This window comes from Neopsephotus bourkii, unplaced genomic scaffold (genome assembly GCF_033783945.1).
Source record: "Neopsephotus bourkii isolate Nb327-2 ecotype Australia unplaced genomic scaffold, CSIRO-AGI_Nbou_v1 NB_1589, whole genome shotgun sequence".
Lineage (NCBI taxonomy): Eukaryota > Metazoa > Chordata > Aves > Psittaciformes > Psittacidae > Neopsephotus > Neopsephotus bourkii.
The window spans coordinates 466,364-483,423 of record NW_026902065.1 but is presented as its reverse complement, the minus strand read 5'-3'; the positions used below and the strand labels follow the sequence as shown (position 1 = coordinate 483,423).

Genomic DNA, 17,060 nt, shown 5'->3' with positions numbered 1-17,060 from the left:
TTGATCCTCTATCTCCCTTCTCTGAAACCAGGACCTTAATTTGAAATGCCTTCTCATTTTTGAGCTGCACCAGGCTTTTTGGTCTCAGCAGTGACCTTGGCATCTTCCAGGATTACAGGCTTGCAGGAACACAGAACTGGAAAAAATCACCTGGATTATCAGCTCATGGTGCTCTAATAACATAGGCGGTCACATTATATAATCTCTTTTCATAAACTCTTCTTTCTCTGTTTCCCAAATCTCCAAAGCCTGTATAAAACCCTAGATGCAAATAGATGCAAGTTGCTTCATCACATTAACCCCCCCAGGGGAACACAAGGCAGGCATTCCCAAACCAGCTGTGCAGGGAGCACCCTGGGTGTGGAAGCAGCACAGCCACGTTCACAAGGTGCTGCATCAAAGCTAAAAAACCTTATCGAGCAGCAGAACTCATTATCTCAGTTGCAGTGCTGGACAAACAGAACTATATTACTCCTGGGTTCATGCTGGTACGTATGCAGGCCACAGTATGGCACCGTGGGGACTTGCAGACCAGGGAATCAGCTCACAGACTACCAGCTCAGGGAATTTTTCCATGAGCTCCATTTTATGGTTCTCCAGGGCTTTGCTGCTCTGGAGCAAGAATCCAAAAATCAGTGTTATATAACATGAAGCGTCTTTTACCATATCCACAGAAGTTCACACCCAGGCCTGGCCTCTAACAGGCATTCAGGAAAACCTTCCCACAGGCTCAGAACCACCGTGTCCCACATCTTAACCTCTCTCGGCATCGACTGAGGCTGCGACTGCTGCTCTTCATCCCATCAGAGCTTCAGTTGATGCCTGACATGTTTATTTGCCATTCCCACAAAACAGGTTCCAGTCAAAGACCTACAGGCACAGCCAGACTTCCCCAGCAATAGCTGCCCTAGGCTTGGCACCAGAACAGAGCAAGGAGGCCGTTTTCCTTGGATAGCCACTTGCTTTGCTGCTATCAGATGCATGCTTTGAAAGCCACGCCATAATGACCATACTTGTCACTGCTGTAGTTACCTCTCATGAAAAAAAAAGTCCAAACAAATAATAGGAAGACCTGAAGTGAGGGAGAGCACGTTGCTAAGACCCAAATTTGGCAGCAGAGTTGGATTTCCAGTCCCTTGGTGGTAAAACTGATGAGCTCGGAGCCTAGGGGGAAAAATTATTCCAGTGGATGCAAAGAGAGGCTTTTAAGTGACAAAAAGGCAAGTAAAAGGCAGGTCAGGAAGAAAACCAACAAAAAACGTTTCAAAATGAGCTTAGCAAGCTTACTGGCACTATTCTTGCTTGTATGGTAATTAGTATGTCTAGGTAAGATCTTCACTTTCACAGGGCTCTAGAGAAAGAAATCATTTCTCCTTGCAATAGGCAGCCGGCCCTCTCACAAACACTCAGCATGTACTCTGTACATGGCTGCGAGAAATGAGGAAATTATCTATACCCACTATAATCTGAGATCAGAGCGATGAATCCAGTGCTTTCCTACCAGAAGCCTAGCAACAGCATGGACCTCCCCTGCCTTGGTCCCTCCTGCCTTTGATAGTTTCAGCTGTCTTTGAGCACAGGAGAAGGATGGTTGATAAATTGCTTGCTAGGGCTGCTGCCCCTTCCTTTCAACCTTTCTTGTAACAACAGACCTCCAACAAGGCAACATTCATACATGCGACTCTCAGAACACATCATGCTCTTTAGAAAATACTTGGAATGAAATGACTCTAGATTGTATCTTATGACTCACAGTACACACAGATTCATCTGCTCATAAATGAAGAAAATAGGCTTTCTTATCCAGAAAAGGGTTGAACACTTTTCCCACACTCAAACCACTTTGCTCCTGGCTGTTGCCAGCAGAATGCCTGCCCCTGTTGCTGTCAGTACAGACCTCCTCCCAAGCCCCCCCCCCCCCCATTTGTAGCCCCAATTACCCCATGGTAACTGCTGACTAGGAGCCCTCTTGAGCAACTCAGGACTCCACACATCTGCATGTAAACAGGAATGAGTGCATGAAGACACTGAAATAGTTTTAGATGGTCCTTTATGAACAAAAAAGAGCCCCTATACACAACTCCTGTATGTTGAAACTCCTTGAGTTTCGACACTGATGATCAGATGTATACGTTCGGTTTTCAACATCAGAAAGACTATCACACTGTCTCTGCTGCAGAAAGACTTTATACAACTGCATCCTACACAATGAAAGTGTTAAGATAAATAGTCTCTTGCTATTTACTGGCACAGCTAGTCTGCCACCTTCCCTTCCCTCACAATGCCAAGCATTAGGTCACCACAACAGATACTTCAAGTTTCCCACTCTTCAGCTCTCCACAGCCCACAATCCCCTGCACTTTACAAGGCCCTTATTTAAGAGTATCCTGCAACAAGTTTCACCCAAGGGAATACAGTTCAGCGAGCAGGAATGTCAGTCTGAACCAAGGCTACACCACCACTTCGTCTCTGAGACAGCATTATAATCAGGACGGGACTGTGATGTTGCAGGTTGTTGTGATGTTTGGGGTTTAGTACTCGCACCATACTATAGCTGCAGAGGAAGGTGCGTTCTCATTTTATTCTTTGTCAAGTGTGACAGCATTCAGTATTGCACAATCTCTTCAAGGAAGACAATTCTGTAACATGCACCCTTGGGGGACACACACACGCATATTATGGTTGCTGTGGGAACCTTAATTCTGGATTTCAGGACTTGCATATTTAAAACCTCAAATTTAACATTGCATTAATGTAGCTTCATGCATTGAATTAAGGAATGACTCAGTACAAATCACCATGCATCTACTGAAGTCCTGACATTCCAAGGACAAGAGGCACAGGACTGAAAAGACACAGCATGGGAACAAGAACGGAAAGAGGGGCAGGGGGAAAGGGAGAGGAACCTGTGAGCAGAAAAGCAAGAAACCAGCACAGCCAAGGCACAGCAAACCCCAGATCAAACCCGATCTGTCACTCAAGGCTCCTTGTTCTCACTGCTAAAGGTTATGCAGCCCATCAGGATAAAAAGAGCTTAAAGCAGAAACACAAATGAGCACAGAGGAAAAGGTTCCTGAAAGGACTGAGGAGGAGAAGATTCCTGAAAGTAACAGGGTAACTTGTACTGAGAAAGGAAAGATTATACCCAGATAGCACAAATTCACTAATTTTTTATTTAATTATTGTGGCACAATGCCTGGATGATGCCCTTAAAACTCCTTCAGCTATTCAGGCATTTAGCACTTATTTTCTCCACTCCTCTGAAGTTGAACTGCAAGACAAGCACAGCAATAGCACTGCCCAAAGTTACAGATGCAGGCAGAAGCAGGAGCCCATGGAGGGATACCGGTGTTGGTGTGCCAGCAAGTGTCCCAAAACTCAACCCTATCCTAAGGATCTAGGACAGCACTTCACCTTTTGGGCCAAAGCTGCCTTTTACACAGGCTGACACCCTCTGCTTTGTACTACCGTGCCCACACACCCCTTGCCAGAGAGGGCAATTCCCCTCAGCTCCCACACTCACAAGCCGGCATCCTCCATGCTTCAGCCACTAAGGAACATCTCCATTGTTTACTGCTTATCTAAAATCAGCAGCAGCTCGGCTGAACTAACTTCTCCTCATACCCCACCCACCAAACGAAGCACAAATCTTTGCTGAGCCATGAGGCCTGCCCAGCCTTTCTCTCTAAAACCCAGCACCCCATTTTGGGGTCCCGCACACCAGGCTGAGGCAAGGGGGAAGAGTGAGGAAGGTGAATGTGCCTGCCAGCGGGGCCAGCTGGATGAAACCAAGCAAGTGTGCATACCCCGGCGCAGAATCAAGTTACCCTGCAACAAAGATAGTGTGTGTATGTGCAAAGGAGGGAAGTCAAATCCTTCTGCCCGGCTTCCAAAGCTCGCTTTGTTGCTAAAATAAACCCGTGTTTGTTCCTGGGAGTGATGGGAAGCTGGACTCCCAAAGCAGCAGCAGGGACAGCCTCCACCTTCAGACCCACAGACTTTTTTAGAAGACCCAAAACAAAAACTTGGGAACTGATTACTCTGCACCTTGAGCATCCAAGGTAAGGAACGCAGGGGCAAACTGCTGATCTCAGGGGTGCCCAGGAGCGGACAGAACTTCGTGTTGATAACTAACTGAGCAGCCTAACAGCTGACTGCTCCAGAGGAAATTCCACTGCTCACTCAAAGGCTGAAAATACATATATGCTTTTATGTATGCTTTTACTTTGCTTGCTGGATCTATATAATGCTTCACACATGTTTTTCCTGACATTATTTCCATACTCCAGCAGAAACTTGAGTAGCTGTGCCACTTCTGGAAAAACAACCCTGCATCCAACTTCTGTTGAAAAAGCTTCTTCCCTAAAGCCCCAAACTGCAGAACTATCTATTCCCTCCCTGCTCCTCTCAAACTTTAGCGACTGCAGATGCCTTTCAGCAGCACTCCTCCACTCCCTGGGCTGTCTCTCAGTAACACCAAAATCCCATAAAGCGGAGGCACATGGGAACAGTCGTATGCATAGGGAAAAAATAATTAATAAATACATATACACACAGGTCTCTCAGATGGCAGACAGTGAGCAGCCCTACACCAAACATTTTGTCTCCGAGGCACCTGCCCAAAACTTCTCCCTCCAGAGGAACTTAGAACCACAGGAAAAGCCCGCTCATACCCAGTTAATACTTGCTCTAAACATTCTTTTTTACAGGGGAAAACTACAGCCCACTGCTTGTAGAGGCTGCAGAGAGCTAAGCCCAACAATGAAGGCCACTCACATTAGTGCAGAGTCCTTCAGCTTTCCACTCCTTATATGTGCAAAGTGTGCAAGCCCTCACACACGCTTCTCTACTCACCCAGAGGTACATCATGTTAGCCTGGGTCCGTCAAACCCAGTGAGGTGATCCGGCAACACAAGAGGCACTTCAGAGAGGCTGTCGAGGCCGAGGTTGGTTGAGGGTTTTTTTGCGTTTGGTGTTTTGGTGTTTTTTTAAGGAAAAAAAAATATATATAATATCCAAATGGCTCAGTTTGAGGCTTAGAAAGCGTCTCGCCTCCTCCTCCACCCCCCTCCTCCAGCTCTGGCTGCTCTGCGCTCTTCTCTCGCACTTAATCTCTCCCTGGGAGTTCCCAGCCCCGTGTGTCTGTACTGGCGTGCACAGCACACACTCTGCATTCGCCTCCAGGGAATTTCTCTCTGTCATTCTGCTTCTAAAAACACAATCTCGGCCTCACAAGATTCTTGCAAGAGGCAGGGATGGGTGGGGTTAGTAATAAATGCAGCCCAGCTCCCAGTGCCCGAGTGTGCTTACTTTAGAAAAGGGATATTTAGACGTGAACGAGACAGAGCCTTGTCCTCCAAGGTCACTGGGGGTGAGGACCCATTCCCTCCCACTTGCTAATCACTTCTCTCAGAACCATCTTTAGATGCAAGAGCCCTGCATGGTGCTACAGGCAGGTTCTGCACGTCTTCACCCACCCCATTAGCCAACACCCAAAAATTCGGTCACAATTCAGTAGCTGTATTTAATCATTAACCACTGATAGGCACCGAGGAACACAACTACGGGGATCCTGGCGCTAAGGAGGAAACCTGTGGTGTGCCAGCCACCCTGGAGCTCCCGCAGGAGCTCACTGTCAGCATGAGAAGCACCTCACAGATAAAGGGGTTAATCTGCTTTCGCAGGTGGCTCTGCATGAGTATTTTACAGACTTGCATATATTGCTAAAGGGAAAGCAGCAGCTGGCTCCGGTTCCCCTGAGTGTATCGGGTTCCTGCCTGCCTGGCGGCAGCTTCCCCCCAAGTCTGACAGGGGCAGGCACCCTTGCAAGCCTCGTGCTCTCATTTCAGGCAGCCCCAGCGCGGGCGCACGACACACTTGCCCCAGCGCCCTCGACAAGCCCCAGCAAGCCTTTCCCCATGCAAGCGGCTCCTTGTCCCATCCCCCATGCCCGTGCCACGGGACAAGTGTCACCTCTCATCTCATTAATCAGTTAAACCGCTCTTCCAAACCAGGAAAACGGGTTTCTCACCCCCTTCCCACCTCAGGATGAAGAATCGACTTCCCTCGCTGGGCTCCAAACGCGATGTTAAAATTGGCCTCACCTCAAACGGGGCGGGGGGGGAGGCTGGAAGGAGGAATATATATAATAGAAAAATAAATCATGTTTTCATTGAGGCACTGGTCTCCTTGGAAATGAGTTTAGAAGAAGTATTTTTATCTCAGCTAAAGATATAGAAATGGTGCTTTTTTCACATATCAGCTCTACTTCCTTTACGGACAGATTACAAGAGCACAATCCAGCGGGCTTGGAGCAAAGCAAGCAGCCATGCGGCCTGCCATGCTCCACCCGCAAGTCAAGCCCTATCTCCTCATGGAGCAACAAATGGATGGGCCTCCCGTTGCAACCAGCACAGATATCCCAGGCAGGCTCCGCACTCCCTGGGCTCCTCTCACCTTCAGCAAGCCACAACCACACCCCAGGCGAGGCTTGTCCCGGGTACAGGCACGAGCACGTGAGATGCTGACAGACTCTAAGGAAATAATACATGGCTATTGCTGCAGCCCTGCATAAAAACCCAGAGAAAAGGCTTATCGCTGAGACCAGGATATGGCAGCCACAGGGAAGCACTCAGAGACAGGCAGGATGCTGCTCAGCTTTCCAGCAGTCAGGAAAACCCAAGTCCTACTGCTCAGGGGACGGAGCACAAGTGACGGGTCAGATTGAGAAGGTAAAAAAAGCAGTGTTTCTAAAATTCACTTAGAATCATCGAATGGTTTGGGGTGGAAGGGACCTTAAAGATCCTCTAGTTACAGCCCACTGCCACTTCCACTAGACCTGGTTGCTTACTGCACCAAAACCTATGTACCACAGTCTCCAAAGAGCAAAACATGAGATCCATAGACCTCTTCTCCAGTGTTCCAAGAGGAGTGAAACAGCATCAATGCTGACATTTTTATCAGGGTTGGACACTTCAGCGAACATTTCAGCAGCAGAGTCACAGCAGCAGTAGCTATATGAGTTTAGCCAGCCTGCACACTCAGGCAGCCCAAATAACCTTGCACCAAATAACCTTGATGGCATTTTCAAGGTTTTCTTCTGATTCGCAATCCCAAACCAAAAAATTATTTTGCTGTCATTTTAATGAAAGCTGAGATTCCTTGTGTGCAGAAGAGAAAGGGAGAAGACACATCTCCAGATGAGGAAACCCAAATAAATCCTACTTTTAGACATGAAAAATATGAGTGCTTAAAACTAACCTTAAGAACGAACCCAGGCACTCTCATCTTTAATCCCCATGGGATTAAAAAGAAACACTTTCAGACTAAATCTCTTTTCCTTAATTTCAATAACTGAGACTGGTTACAAATCATGCCAGCAACTCCACAGTTGGACAGGTCACATTCAACCCCCACAGCAAAACATGACCTATAAACCCTCCTTGAATCATTCAAATACTGGCTTGAATCCATTTGCCACTGTTCCTACTAGGCCACCACCTCTTCGTGGAAGGTATATGGGAAGATTACCGAGAGCAGCAGACTTCTGGTGATGAAATCCCGTTGTCCTGGAGCACTTCTTGATGAACTGCAAGAGCAGGTTTCTCAATGCTCAGTATTCTCAAGCAGTGAGAGGAGCACCCAGACCCATCAGCAAATGCTGCTGCAGGGTGCCTCTAGAGGCACCGCTGTTGCAGACAGAACTGCTGGCAGTGGGGTAACCATGTTAGCCTTCAGATTATAAACAAGAAAATTTCCTACTTGGCCAATATAATTTGGGGGTGGGGGGAAGAACTAGATGAGCTACCAGGCCTTCTTTAAGCTTTTATTCAGATTATATAGATCTTCAAACTACTTTAGCTTGTATGCAAAAGACAGCAATAGAAGACTTTTTTTTCTGGAACATTTATCTTAGGAGAACACAAAATACTCCGTAAGCAGCAAGAGGACAGCAGTATGTTAATGAGTCTAATTCCAGGAAAACAAAGACAGACATGACTAAAATGGTCTTCTGAAACAGGTAGCTAGGCTCCTCTGCAAATGCTTTGTCTTAATCCTAACAGCAGCGCTTTACAGGATATATGTCAGGGAACCTGGAAGGCTGCGGTGTCTGGAAATATACATGATCTCTCAGGGATGTTTCCCGTCTCAAAAAGGATTAGAAGCAGACAGAAAAAGATTTTGAAATTAATAATACCGAGCTAAGAGAAAATTGTTCAGAACGGTAGCCTAGAGAAACATTGGTCCCTCTTCTCTGGTGGGAGGCTATTGCGTAAATCAAAGCGAACAGGGAAGAAAGCAGTCTGCAAAGACATCAATGCTTGTTAGAGAGGTAAGGAAGGTCTTAGCAAGTAACAAAAGGGGAAAGAGGAAAAAAAGGGCACAAGTAACCACCTATTTAATATTATATCAAGGCATTTGCCAAAAGAAGAGGCATTGGTAAAACAGAGAAAAAATTCTACCTGCTTCTGTACCAGTATCAAGTCTTAATTGCATATAAAAGGATTGCGTCTGCTTAGCTGTGTGCATAAATTCAACCCTCAAAATACTGCTGGTATGCAAGTTTCACATAAGCCAAATACTTAAAAAATAACTTACAAAAGGTTCTTCTAGCCTACTTAGGAAAGACCTGAGTGGGCAAACAGGGAATATGTACGGCACAGTTTCGGACTGATGTTACCGGTTTCTAGCCAATTGTGTCTCAGAGGTGTATGATTTCAAATGCTCGTGGATTAACATTCTAGCTGATAAAGCGCAAGATGGTACGAGTTGGTGTGTCTGCCTCACACTGCTGAAATCACATTAGACAGCAGGCAGGATGAGTGACTTGCTAAGCACCTCTTCATAATAGAGGGAAAAACCCATCTGATCACCAGGAATTTCAAATGCAACAACACTTGCATGAGGCATCGGGGGGCTAATGCCAAAGAACACCCTTGAAACATCCAAATTACAGAAAACAATTTCTTAGTTCAAGAAGTGTTACATTGAAAATGAGCAACTCCATATTCAATTCTATCTTGACACAAAAGAGCAATCAATCGTAAAAACAGAAATTAGTGGTAGCTTAAGTAAAATTGATTGTGACAATTGCATTTGGATATATGAAAGGAGAACAGAGACCAAACCAGTGTATCTACATAAATACTCAGCACTTCAGTGGAACCACAGATACACTGGCATATTTTTCCTGGACAGTCAGATTGTTTGTTGGGCTTCCCTGTCACATCTCCAACACCTGAACTTTTGTATATATTCTAGCATGGGAAAAAAAAAGTTGAGAGAAGGAAATAGAAAGGAAATTAGGAAGGGGGCAAATAAAGTTTACCAGGGAATCCTAATGACATGAGGCGAAATCCACAGCCAGAGCTGGAAGATGGTGATTTTTTCAAAGCTTCTCAAGAATAGCAACCCCAGCAATTGCCTTGACCTGCTACTACAGGGAAAAGGTAGAAACATCCCCAATACTGAAGAAAGAACCAAAGCATTCCATATGTATTTCTGTTCTATATTTGGAGAAAATTCAGCTGTTGCAGTCTGCGATAACAAAATGCTTTTCATTCCAGCAGGGACTAAGGAAGATGCTCCAACAGCCACCCAACAAACAGCACCATGGTCCTCTTATCTAGCTCAAGCTTACAAACAAAAGGGATGTAACCAGATAACAAGCAGGTTTTAACCAAACTACAGCTGTGAACATATTCTAATGGGGACACTCAGGAAAGCCAGCAGTTTGCATCAAACTGCATGACCTGTATTTGCAGCTCTAATAAGCCCTAACTACAGCACTAACATTAAACCTGCCGTAAGGCCAAAAGTACAACTGTGATGCAATGACATCCCCAAATGCAGGTGCTTGCTGGAGCTCATATTATTAAAGCCCTGCTGCTGTTAGCTAAGCTCAGCCAAACAATTATACCTCTGTCAACACCAGAAGACTGCGTCAGGAAAGCAGTGTTACCAGTGAAGCCACCAATACCAATTTCCACAGCATCTGAATTTTCCTAGAAGCATCCAGGTTGGAACTCTTCCACTAATGAGAGCTAAAATAATATCCCAATGCTGAGCGAAGCGAAAAGATGAAGTGGGGTCTGATAACAGGAGGTCTGCAGAACAAAGATGCAGGTGGAAGGCCTCGGGTGGGGGAGCGCAAATTAAATGGCGCACCTGAATGCATCTGGGAGAGCATTTGGATACCTGAATGAAAAATACTGACCATAAAAAAATCTACTCCTGATGTTTAATAAGGCTTCCTGGCAACCTCGCCTGTAATACAAAACCATAAAAGAGTTTTAAAAAACAGCCTGAACTCTAAGATGAAATTCTTTTATAGTTAAGAAGTGCTGTTGAATCTATGTGTTCCTCTTCACTATGCAGTTTTCCTTGGCTGAAACCTGGGAGGGGAGGTTGGGGCAGGTTGAAGAGGGAAATCTCATTTCAAACCAAAGGCAAACAGTTGGCCTCACAGCCAAGAGCCAGACCAAGTTTCCACATCTTATGCAGAAGCTAGATTCAGATGGAGAATGAAGACTCAATCGTTGTCCCACCACAATAAACACTTCAAGAACCATCTACTAAAGGTCTGAGTGGAGATAGGAAGGGAGACACGGTCTGCAGTGCTCAGAGGCAAGTTTCTCGAACACAGTGGCTGCTTTCCATGGCTTATCTGCCTGCCTCTGGCAGAACATCCCAGCAAGAGAACAGGGGAAATCATACTCCTGCTAGCTGTGGGGTTTGGGCATGCCTTGTGTCTTGGCTTTTAATTGGTTTGGTTGGTTGATTTTTGTTTGGTTTGGGTTGTGTTTTTTTCCAAAGAAGATTAGAGATGGGGCTGGGAGCTATCTGGAGAGAGGCACAGAAGGCAGCCCTGGGCACACATGCAGTTCCTACGGAGATATGAGGATCTTCTTTGAGGCTGGTTTACCCCTTCGGGTGCCACTGGAGACTACCCTGGTGGCAGAGTACTGCTCATCTGCGAAGCCTCCCTCCACTCAGGATCCTGGCATTATCTCTGATTATCAGAATTTCTGAACCACAAGATAGATTTCCTGTCAGCATCCAAAAGGACTCCAGGAAGCCTCTTTCTGCATTATCCTGTTTGTGAAAGGAAGCACGAATACAAAGTGCATACAATAAATCACCCAGAAAAATACCACAATCCCTTTTAGATGTTCTGCCAAGCAAATAAGCCAAACGTTGGCATATTATAAGGAAAGAAAGACATTTTGTTATAGAGCAACCCATTTCATTACTGGAAAACTGGATTCCCTATTCTCTGTCCTGTAGGTATGGTTCGGCTACACAGCAAGAGGCTTCTGAGCAGAGATTACTTATTTAAAAGCAAGATAGCAAGGGCTAGTTGATTGTCCACAAAAAGCAGAAAACCTGAAACAATAAAACACCTTGACAAGGAAAACAAAACCAACAGTTTTCAGGAATTGTCCTGCTACTGACTTTGCACAGTCATTACATTTAAGTCCTCAAATAAACTTCAGAAGGTCTCGATTCACAGGCTTATCTTTTCAAGTACATAGGGAGGAAAGAAGGAAAAAAAAGAAGAAAGAAAGGAGTACACAACGGGTACCAAGAAAAGCTTTTTACTCTTTATTTTGGATCTTCCTCTCCTCACAAGTATGGTCAAGACCAGTATTCTGGAAGGCACTGTCAATCCTTCAGGAGAACCACAACGAGCTCAGTAGCAAGCAGAAGTACTTTGCTGAAAATGCTCTCCCAGACAAAAATACACTTTTAAATTAAAACTGAGGAACACCCACATCAACAAAACTAAAATGTGAATTCAAAGTTAAAACATTCAATGGCATGCAAGCATTTAGATATAAGGAATTCTTGCAGCTTCAGTACACTGCTGTGGGCATTCATCGGCAGGAACTAAATGGTGATGCAACTGCTCCCAGGATATTTTGGGAATGATTTGGGGAACTTCCATGTATTACTCCTATCAGCCTTACTATGGTGCAACAGGAGTGAAGACTGCAATCCTCCAATGTTCTGAAGAAAAGCTAGCAAGCTTAAGGTCTGCAGAAGGCAAAGCACCTCTGCAGTTGTGCTGCCACCCCAGGCTTCATCTTCAAGCTGTATCTTCTCCATTCTACCACACACTGGATCTATTCTGAAGTCCATACTGAACTGGCGTATAGCAAATATATTTAGATATGTGTAAGAGCATATTAGAATAACCCCTAACACTGGTATTTCAATATTTCTTTTTTTTTTAAGGTAACTAATAGCTTCCTTAATAGCTCCACTAGTAATGTCTAGACAACAGTACTGGATCTCTCTTCAGTTTTTCCATTAAGTAGCACAAAGTATTATACAGCATCAAACTACAGCAAAAGTGTATTTTTAGTGTCAAATCAGGAGTACAACATCCAGTTGAACTTATAAAGGGCAGAAAGGTTCTCTATACCCTAAACTTATTTGTCAGTGCTAAAGAGGATATTTATTTAGTTCTGGATTTTGAAGAGGAAGTAATAAATAAAAAAAATGCAACTCAGCTCCTACATCAATAACTCATCCCTTTATAGTCCCCAAAGCAAAAGGATGAACTGATGGCATTCAAGAATTAGCCTGTTCAAGATGTGAGACTTCGGGTGGAAAGAGACACTGCTTCAACTGCCTCATCGATGGAGCTATAAGCATCATTACAACACTTTTTCTTGTCTCTGTGCTTACTGTGTGACGTGCATCAGTCGTTCATCAGCAGCAACAACCCAGTAAACTAAGAAAGGATACGAAGATGAGAGTGGGGAAAGGAGAAGACAGGATGTAGCTCTCTTTACTGCACCACACAGGGGTTTATTAATAATGCTGAAACTTTGGCTTAGGCCTGCTGCTGATAAAAGGGAATACTGATACAGAACACCACCATTCTGCAGAAAGGGACTCCTCCTGGCTTGTCTGTGCAGAGGAAGGTTAACAATGTTAGTGAGTTATTCAGGAAGTAATGGATACCCTCTTGCCCTGAGCAAATTCCTTTTCAATAGCAGTAGTCATTTCCTAAGCAATACAACTCTATCAAGGTATAATGGCTACTATATTTACCTACAAGTCTCTATAACATTGGGATCTAATTTACTGCAGCGTAGAACACAGTTTACAAATCCTGCGATAGTAAAGTTGCTAGCAACAGGAATGAAATTCTACCTCGTATCAATTAGTTTGAAGGCTGGGTTTTAACATTCCTTTTTAAGAGTATAAAATGCATTCTCTCCAAATTAAAAAGACTCAAAGACTAATAAACTCCAGAGGCAGACTGCAAATACACCTATGAGAGGTAAGGAATCAACTTCACAAATACTGCACTGTGCACATTTTTTTTTAATATCCTTATTGTGACAGCTGCTTTATTTCTTCTTTTATTCAAGTAACATTCTTTCATTTGACCCTCTGAGAAAAATATTACCTAGACATTACCCAGAAGCCTTACATACCTAATGAAGACAAAATACCTGATTGCCTGAAATATGGCTTCAGCATGAGAAATGGCACAAGTATATAACCAGCAGAGAAGAAAGGAATGACTCCAGCTAATGAAGAGGTAACACCGGCAAACACTGAGTGACAGCTCCTGGGAAACAACAAAACTGAATTGCTAAGGACTTTAGTGGAACACAGCATCAACCTGTGATAAGTAAGGGTGGGTGGAAAGAGACCAAACACACGTGTCAGGGGACTGCGGATACTGCCATTACATAATGGTAGTAAGGAAATCCAGGCAAAACTGCCATTAACAGAACTAAAAGCAAAATACTTCAACAGGGGTATTGGCAGTTGTCAAACCACATAAAGGAACAGCAGCCTGTTCAAATGTAAAAGTCATTAATAAAGCATAAGACAAGAGGCATAAATAGATATATAGAGGAAGATTTCTAGAGGGCAGAAATGCTACTGGAAAAATTCAGTTATAGAATACAATATCCTCAACTTCAATTCACAGTGATCAGCAAAGGTCAGTTGTCAGGAAAGCAATTCTGCTTCTGATCTCATTCTGAGCAAAGCAGTCCTTAACCATACCTGTGCCGCCACCACCTAGCTGGATTATTCTCAGCCTGCACCAAACAGCTCCCTCAATCTGACTGGTTCCTCAGAGAATTATGAGCATAAGACAGTTTAGGAAAGCATAAGTATGTAAAGGCTAACTGCACTACTTGTTTCCTGTTTCATAAGACAGTCCATTCTTCAAAGCCTTTTTAGCGTATATATTTAATATGGGACTTCCAAGAAGACATGCAGATAGATACCTATATCTTTTAATAGGGCATTCTGCAGATCTCGCATGCACTGAGTACAGGAAACATCTCGAGTTTATAACATGGGATGTCCCAATGAGTGCAGATGTATTTCTTGGCACTTGTGTCAACTGGTATACTTGAATCTGTAAGATTCTGGTTCTCACAGGAGCAGACCAGCTATATATCTGGTCCTCAGCTGCAGTCTGTGGGCTCCAAACATACTGTGACCCTCAAACACCTTCAGCTGAGCTTGTATTAAGGCTGTTCAACCTTCCCTTCTTTTCCCAACACCCTACCATGACAAAAATACCGAAACAAACAAAAAACTCTAGTACTGTAAATTCAATTCTTATGCCTTTTCTGGAAAAATCAGGCTCTTCTGTTAGAGACTGACTGACTTCCCTACTCTTCCAGTCCCTAAGACAAACTGAATGAGTAGCAGCTTCCCTCACATTTGGTTTAGACAAGATGAATGGTATGGAGTAACTATGTCCATAGTCAACGTGTGCAGTTATTGTGCCCTAGGTCCTATGCAATAAATTCTCATCTGATCTTAATCCAGATTTAAGCTTTGAAGTGTAGCCATTCTATCTATTGCACACACTAGAGAAGCCACTTGCTCTGATAACAAAGCAACCAGTAACAACAATGTATTAAATTCCTCCCTGTTCCCAAGTTCCCAGAAAGTGACCAGAATGATCTTTTTTCACCCTTGTGTGACCTGAAGAATGCATGTTTCTTTTCAGATAAAGGCCCTGCTCCGGTTATCTAACGGTAATGTCACTACAAACTGGATTAGAGATGCCCAGAAACCTCAAAATATGTACATGGATAGTCAGCTGTAGCCTAATTCTAAGTCTAAAGGAAATTAAATGCTCCAAATTGTGCCTAATGTTGTTAAGTTTGCCCTTTAGGTAGGCTAGACCAGTAAGAACATATTATGCAGTGATTAGATTAATTCTTGAGTGGAATTCAGAGGGATGTCTCTATCTGTCTGTCGTGCCAGTATATTCCAAATTATTTCAGAGACTATTACTCTCTCCGTGCTCTGCTCCACAGCAGCAGCTGCTCATGAAATACAGCAGTTCTCTGTCTGGGGTGAAGTTGGCAGCAACTGGGGACAACACTGCTGTCAGAGTTCAGCTCCCAGTTCTGAAATGCCATTCTACTAGAAATACCAAAGAGCCTAAATCCGGCTACATATACGGCAGGATGTAAAATATCTCTATCTCAGCTTTCAGCAGAAAGCTCCGCAGTCTCATGACATTTACTCCTTTGGCCCCTGTCAGTCTTTCTTCAGACCCTGTAAAGGATTGGAGCTAGCTGCCATAAATGGTTGGAAAACAAGATGTTCCCCAAGCACTTCAAATTGAGGAGCACTGTTTTAGCTTAGGGATACCATGGCAAAGAGCCAGGGTGACAGGTGGCCCAGGAATGGAGATGACTATCAAACTGTGGCCAGCGTTAGCCACCGCTTTCCTCTTGACCTGTAAGAGAGGGCAGTCCGTGCTCTCCAGGTGTATCAGCAATAACAGATCAGAAAAAGCAAGGATGTGTCTGCTGGCAGCACTTGAAGTCTCTCCTCAATAAGCGAAGGAATTTCAACAGGTTTTATTACATACAGTTCTAATGGAAAACCTTTATTAAGCCTGGAAGCAAGCACAGCTCAGTGCTGCCGTGACACCAGAGTGCAGCTCATCGCAATCCACAGGCACCAAAAGAGTTAAAAAAGCAGATTCCTGCTAAAACTGCCAAAAGCTACAAACCTTCTCCTGTGTGGGAGGCAGCAGCAACTAAATTCACTCCCCACCAATTGGCTGGCCTGTGCAAAGCGAGGCAGGAAGAGACAGGTCATGGGGGACAGTTTCCCCCGCCCCGAAGTAAATAGCAGCACAGCATCTGCTCAGGTTTTCCCTTAAAATCAGTGAGACAGTTCTCTTCGTTTTATCACCACCCTCTCGAGACAGCAGCCTCTGACCTTTATCAGGAAGAGCACCCTTGTCCTCTAATCACAGACTTCCTGGAAAATGCAATCTAGCCAGCAATTAATACAGAATGGAGAAGAAAGAAAAAAAACAGCTCCATAACATCAAATTACTCCTGCAAGGTTTTTACATACACCCCCCACCAAAATGGCAGAAGAATTCAAGCATGTTCTCACAAGCCATCTCACTCCCACTAGCATTATTTAACAGTACTTATGAAAAACATTTCCTCACCTCTTCCCACCCAAAAAAACCTGCCCCCCCCCAGTCTTGTTTTGCAGATGTTGCCTGCAGCAGCATAGCTTCTTGCTGTGAAAGCTTCAACACAGGTGTGCAGAGCGTGACCTAGGCAGAATTACATGTGCTATTTCCACTGGGAAATCTAAGAGACTTATTAAGCCAGGACAGTGACGATTAATCTACTAATGGAATGAATCAAAAGTGTGTTCCTGGCCCTTTTCCTTTCACATCCCAAAGCCTCGGGGGAGCTGAAACCATCTGGCAAATGCCTGCTCCGAGCAACATTATGCTACTGCTGGAAATACCTCTCCCCTAATACTGAAAAGAATGAAACCATCTTCTATCCACCAGCTATTCTCGGGAGCAACTGCGTAGCTTGCTGAAGTCGTCTGCTTGCACGCAGCATCCTTCCCCAGCCAATGCAGGGCTGCTCACTCACCATGCAGGAGAAGCCAGCAGAACAGAACACGATCCCATTCATTTACTCAGGGTCCTGCTGAAGCTGCCGGCACGAGCGGGTATTCGGTGTAGTGCAGGCTGCACTCCCACAGCAGATCCCAACCACGAACAGGCAGAAGCACGC

At 44.5% G+C, this 17,060-nt stretch overlaps 1 protein-coding gene across 24 annotated transcripts in view; it reads right to left on the bottom strand.

The window, feature by feature from the left end:
• Nucleotides 1-17,060, bottom strand: part of RBFOX2 (RNA binding fox-1 homolog 2) — a 172,212-nt gene that overhangs the window by 108,676 nt on the left and 46,476 nt on the right. Inside the window, exon 1 of one of the 24 annotated variants that reach the window (XM_061371780.1) lies at nucleotides 16,917-17,021. The exons of 22 other annotated variants lie outside the window; for them this stretch is intronic. In XM_061371780.1, the coding sequence (XP_061227764.1) occupies nucleotides 16,917-16,958 (42 nt within the window). In that variant the 5' untranslated portion in view covers nucleotides 16,959-17,021. Of the gene's footprint in view, nucleotides 1-4,854; nucleotides 5,067-16,916; nucleotides 17,022-17,060 lie in introns of those variants that run through there. One more of the 24 variants, XM_061371782.1, reaches the window with a different exon arrangement.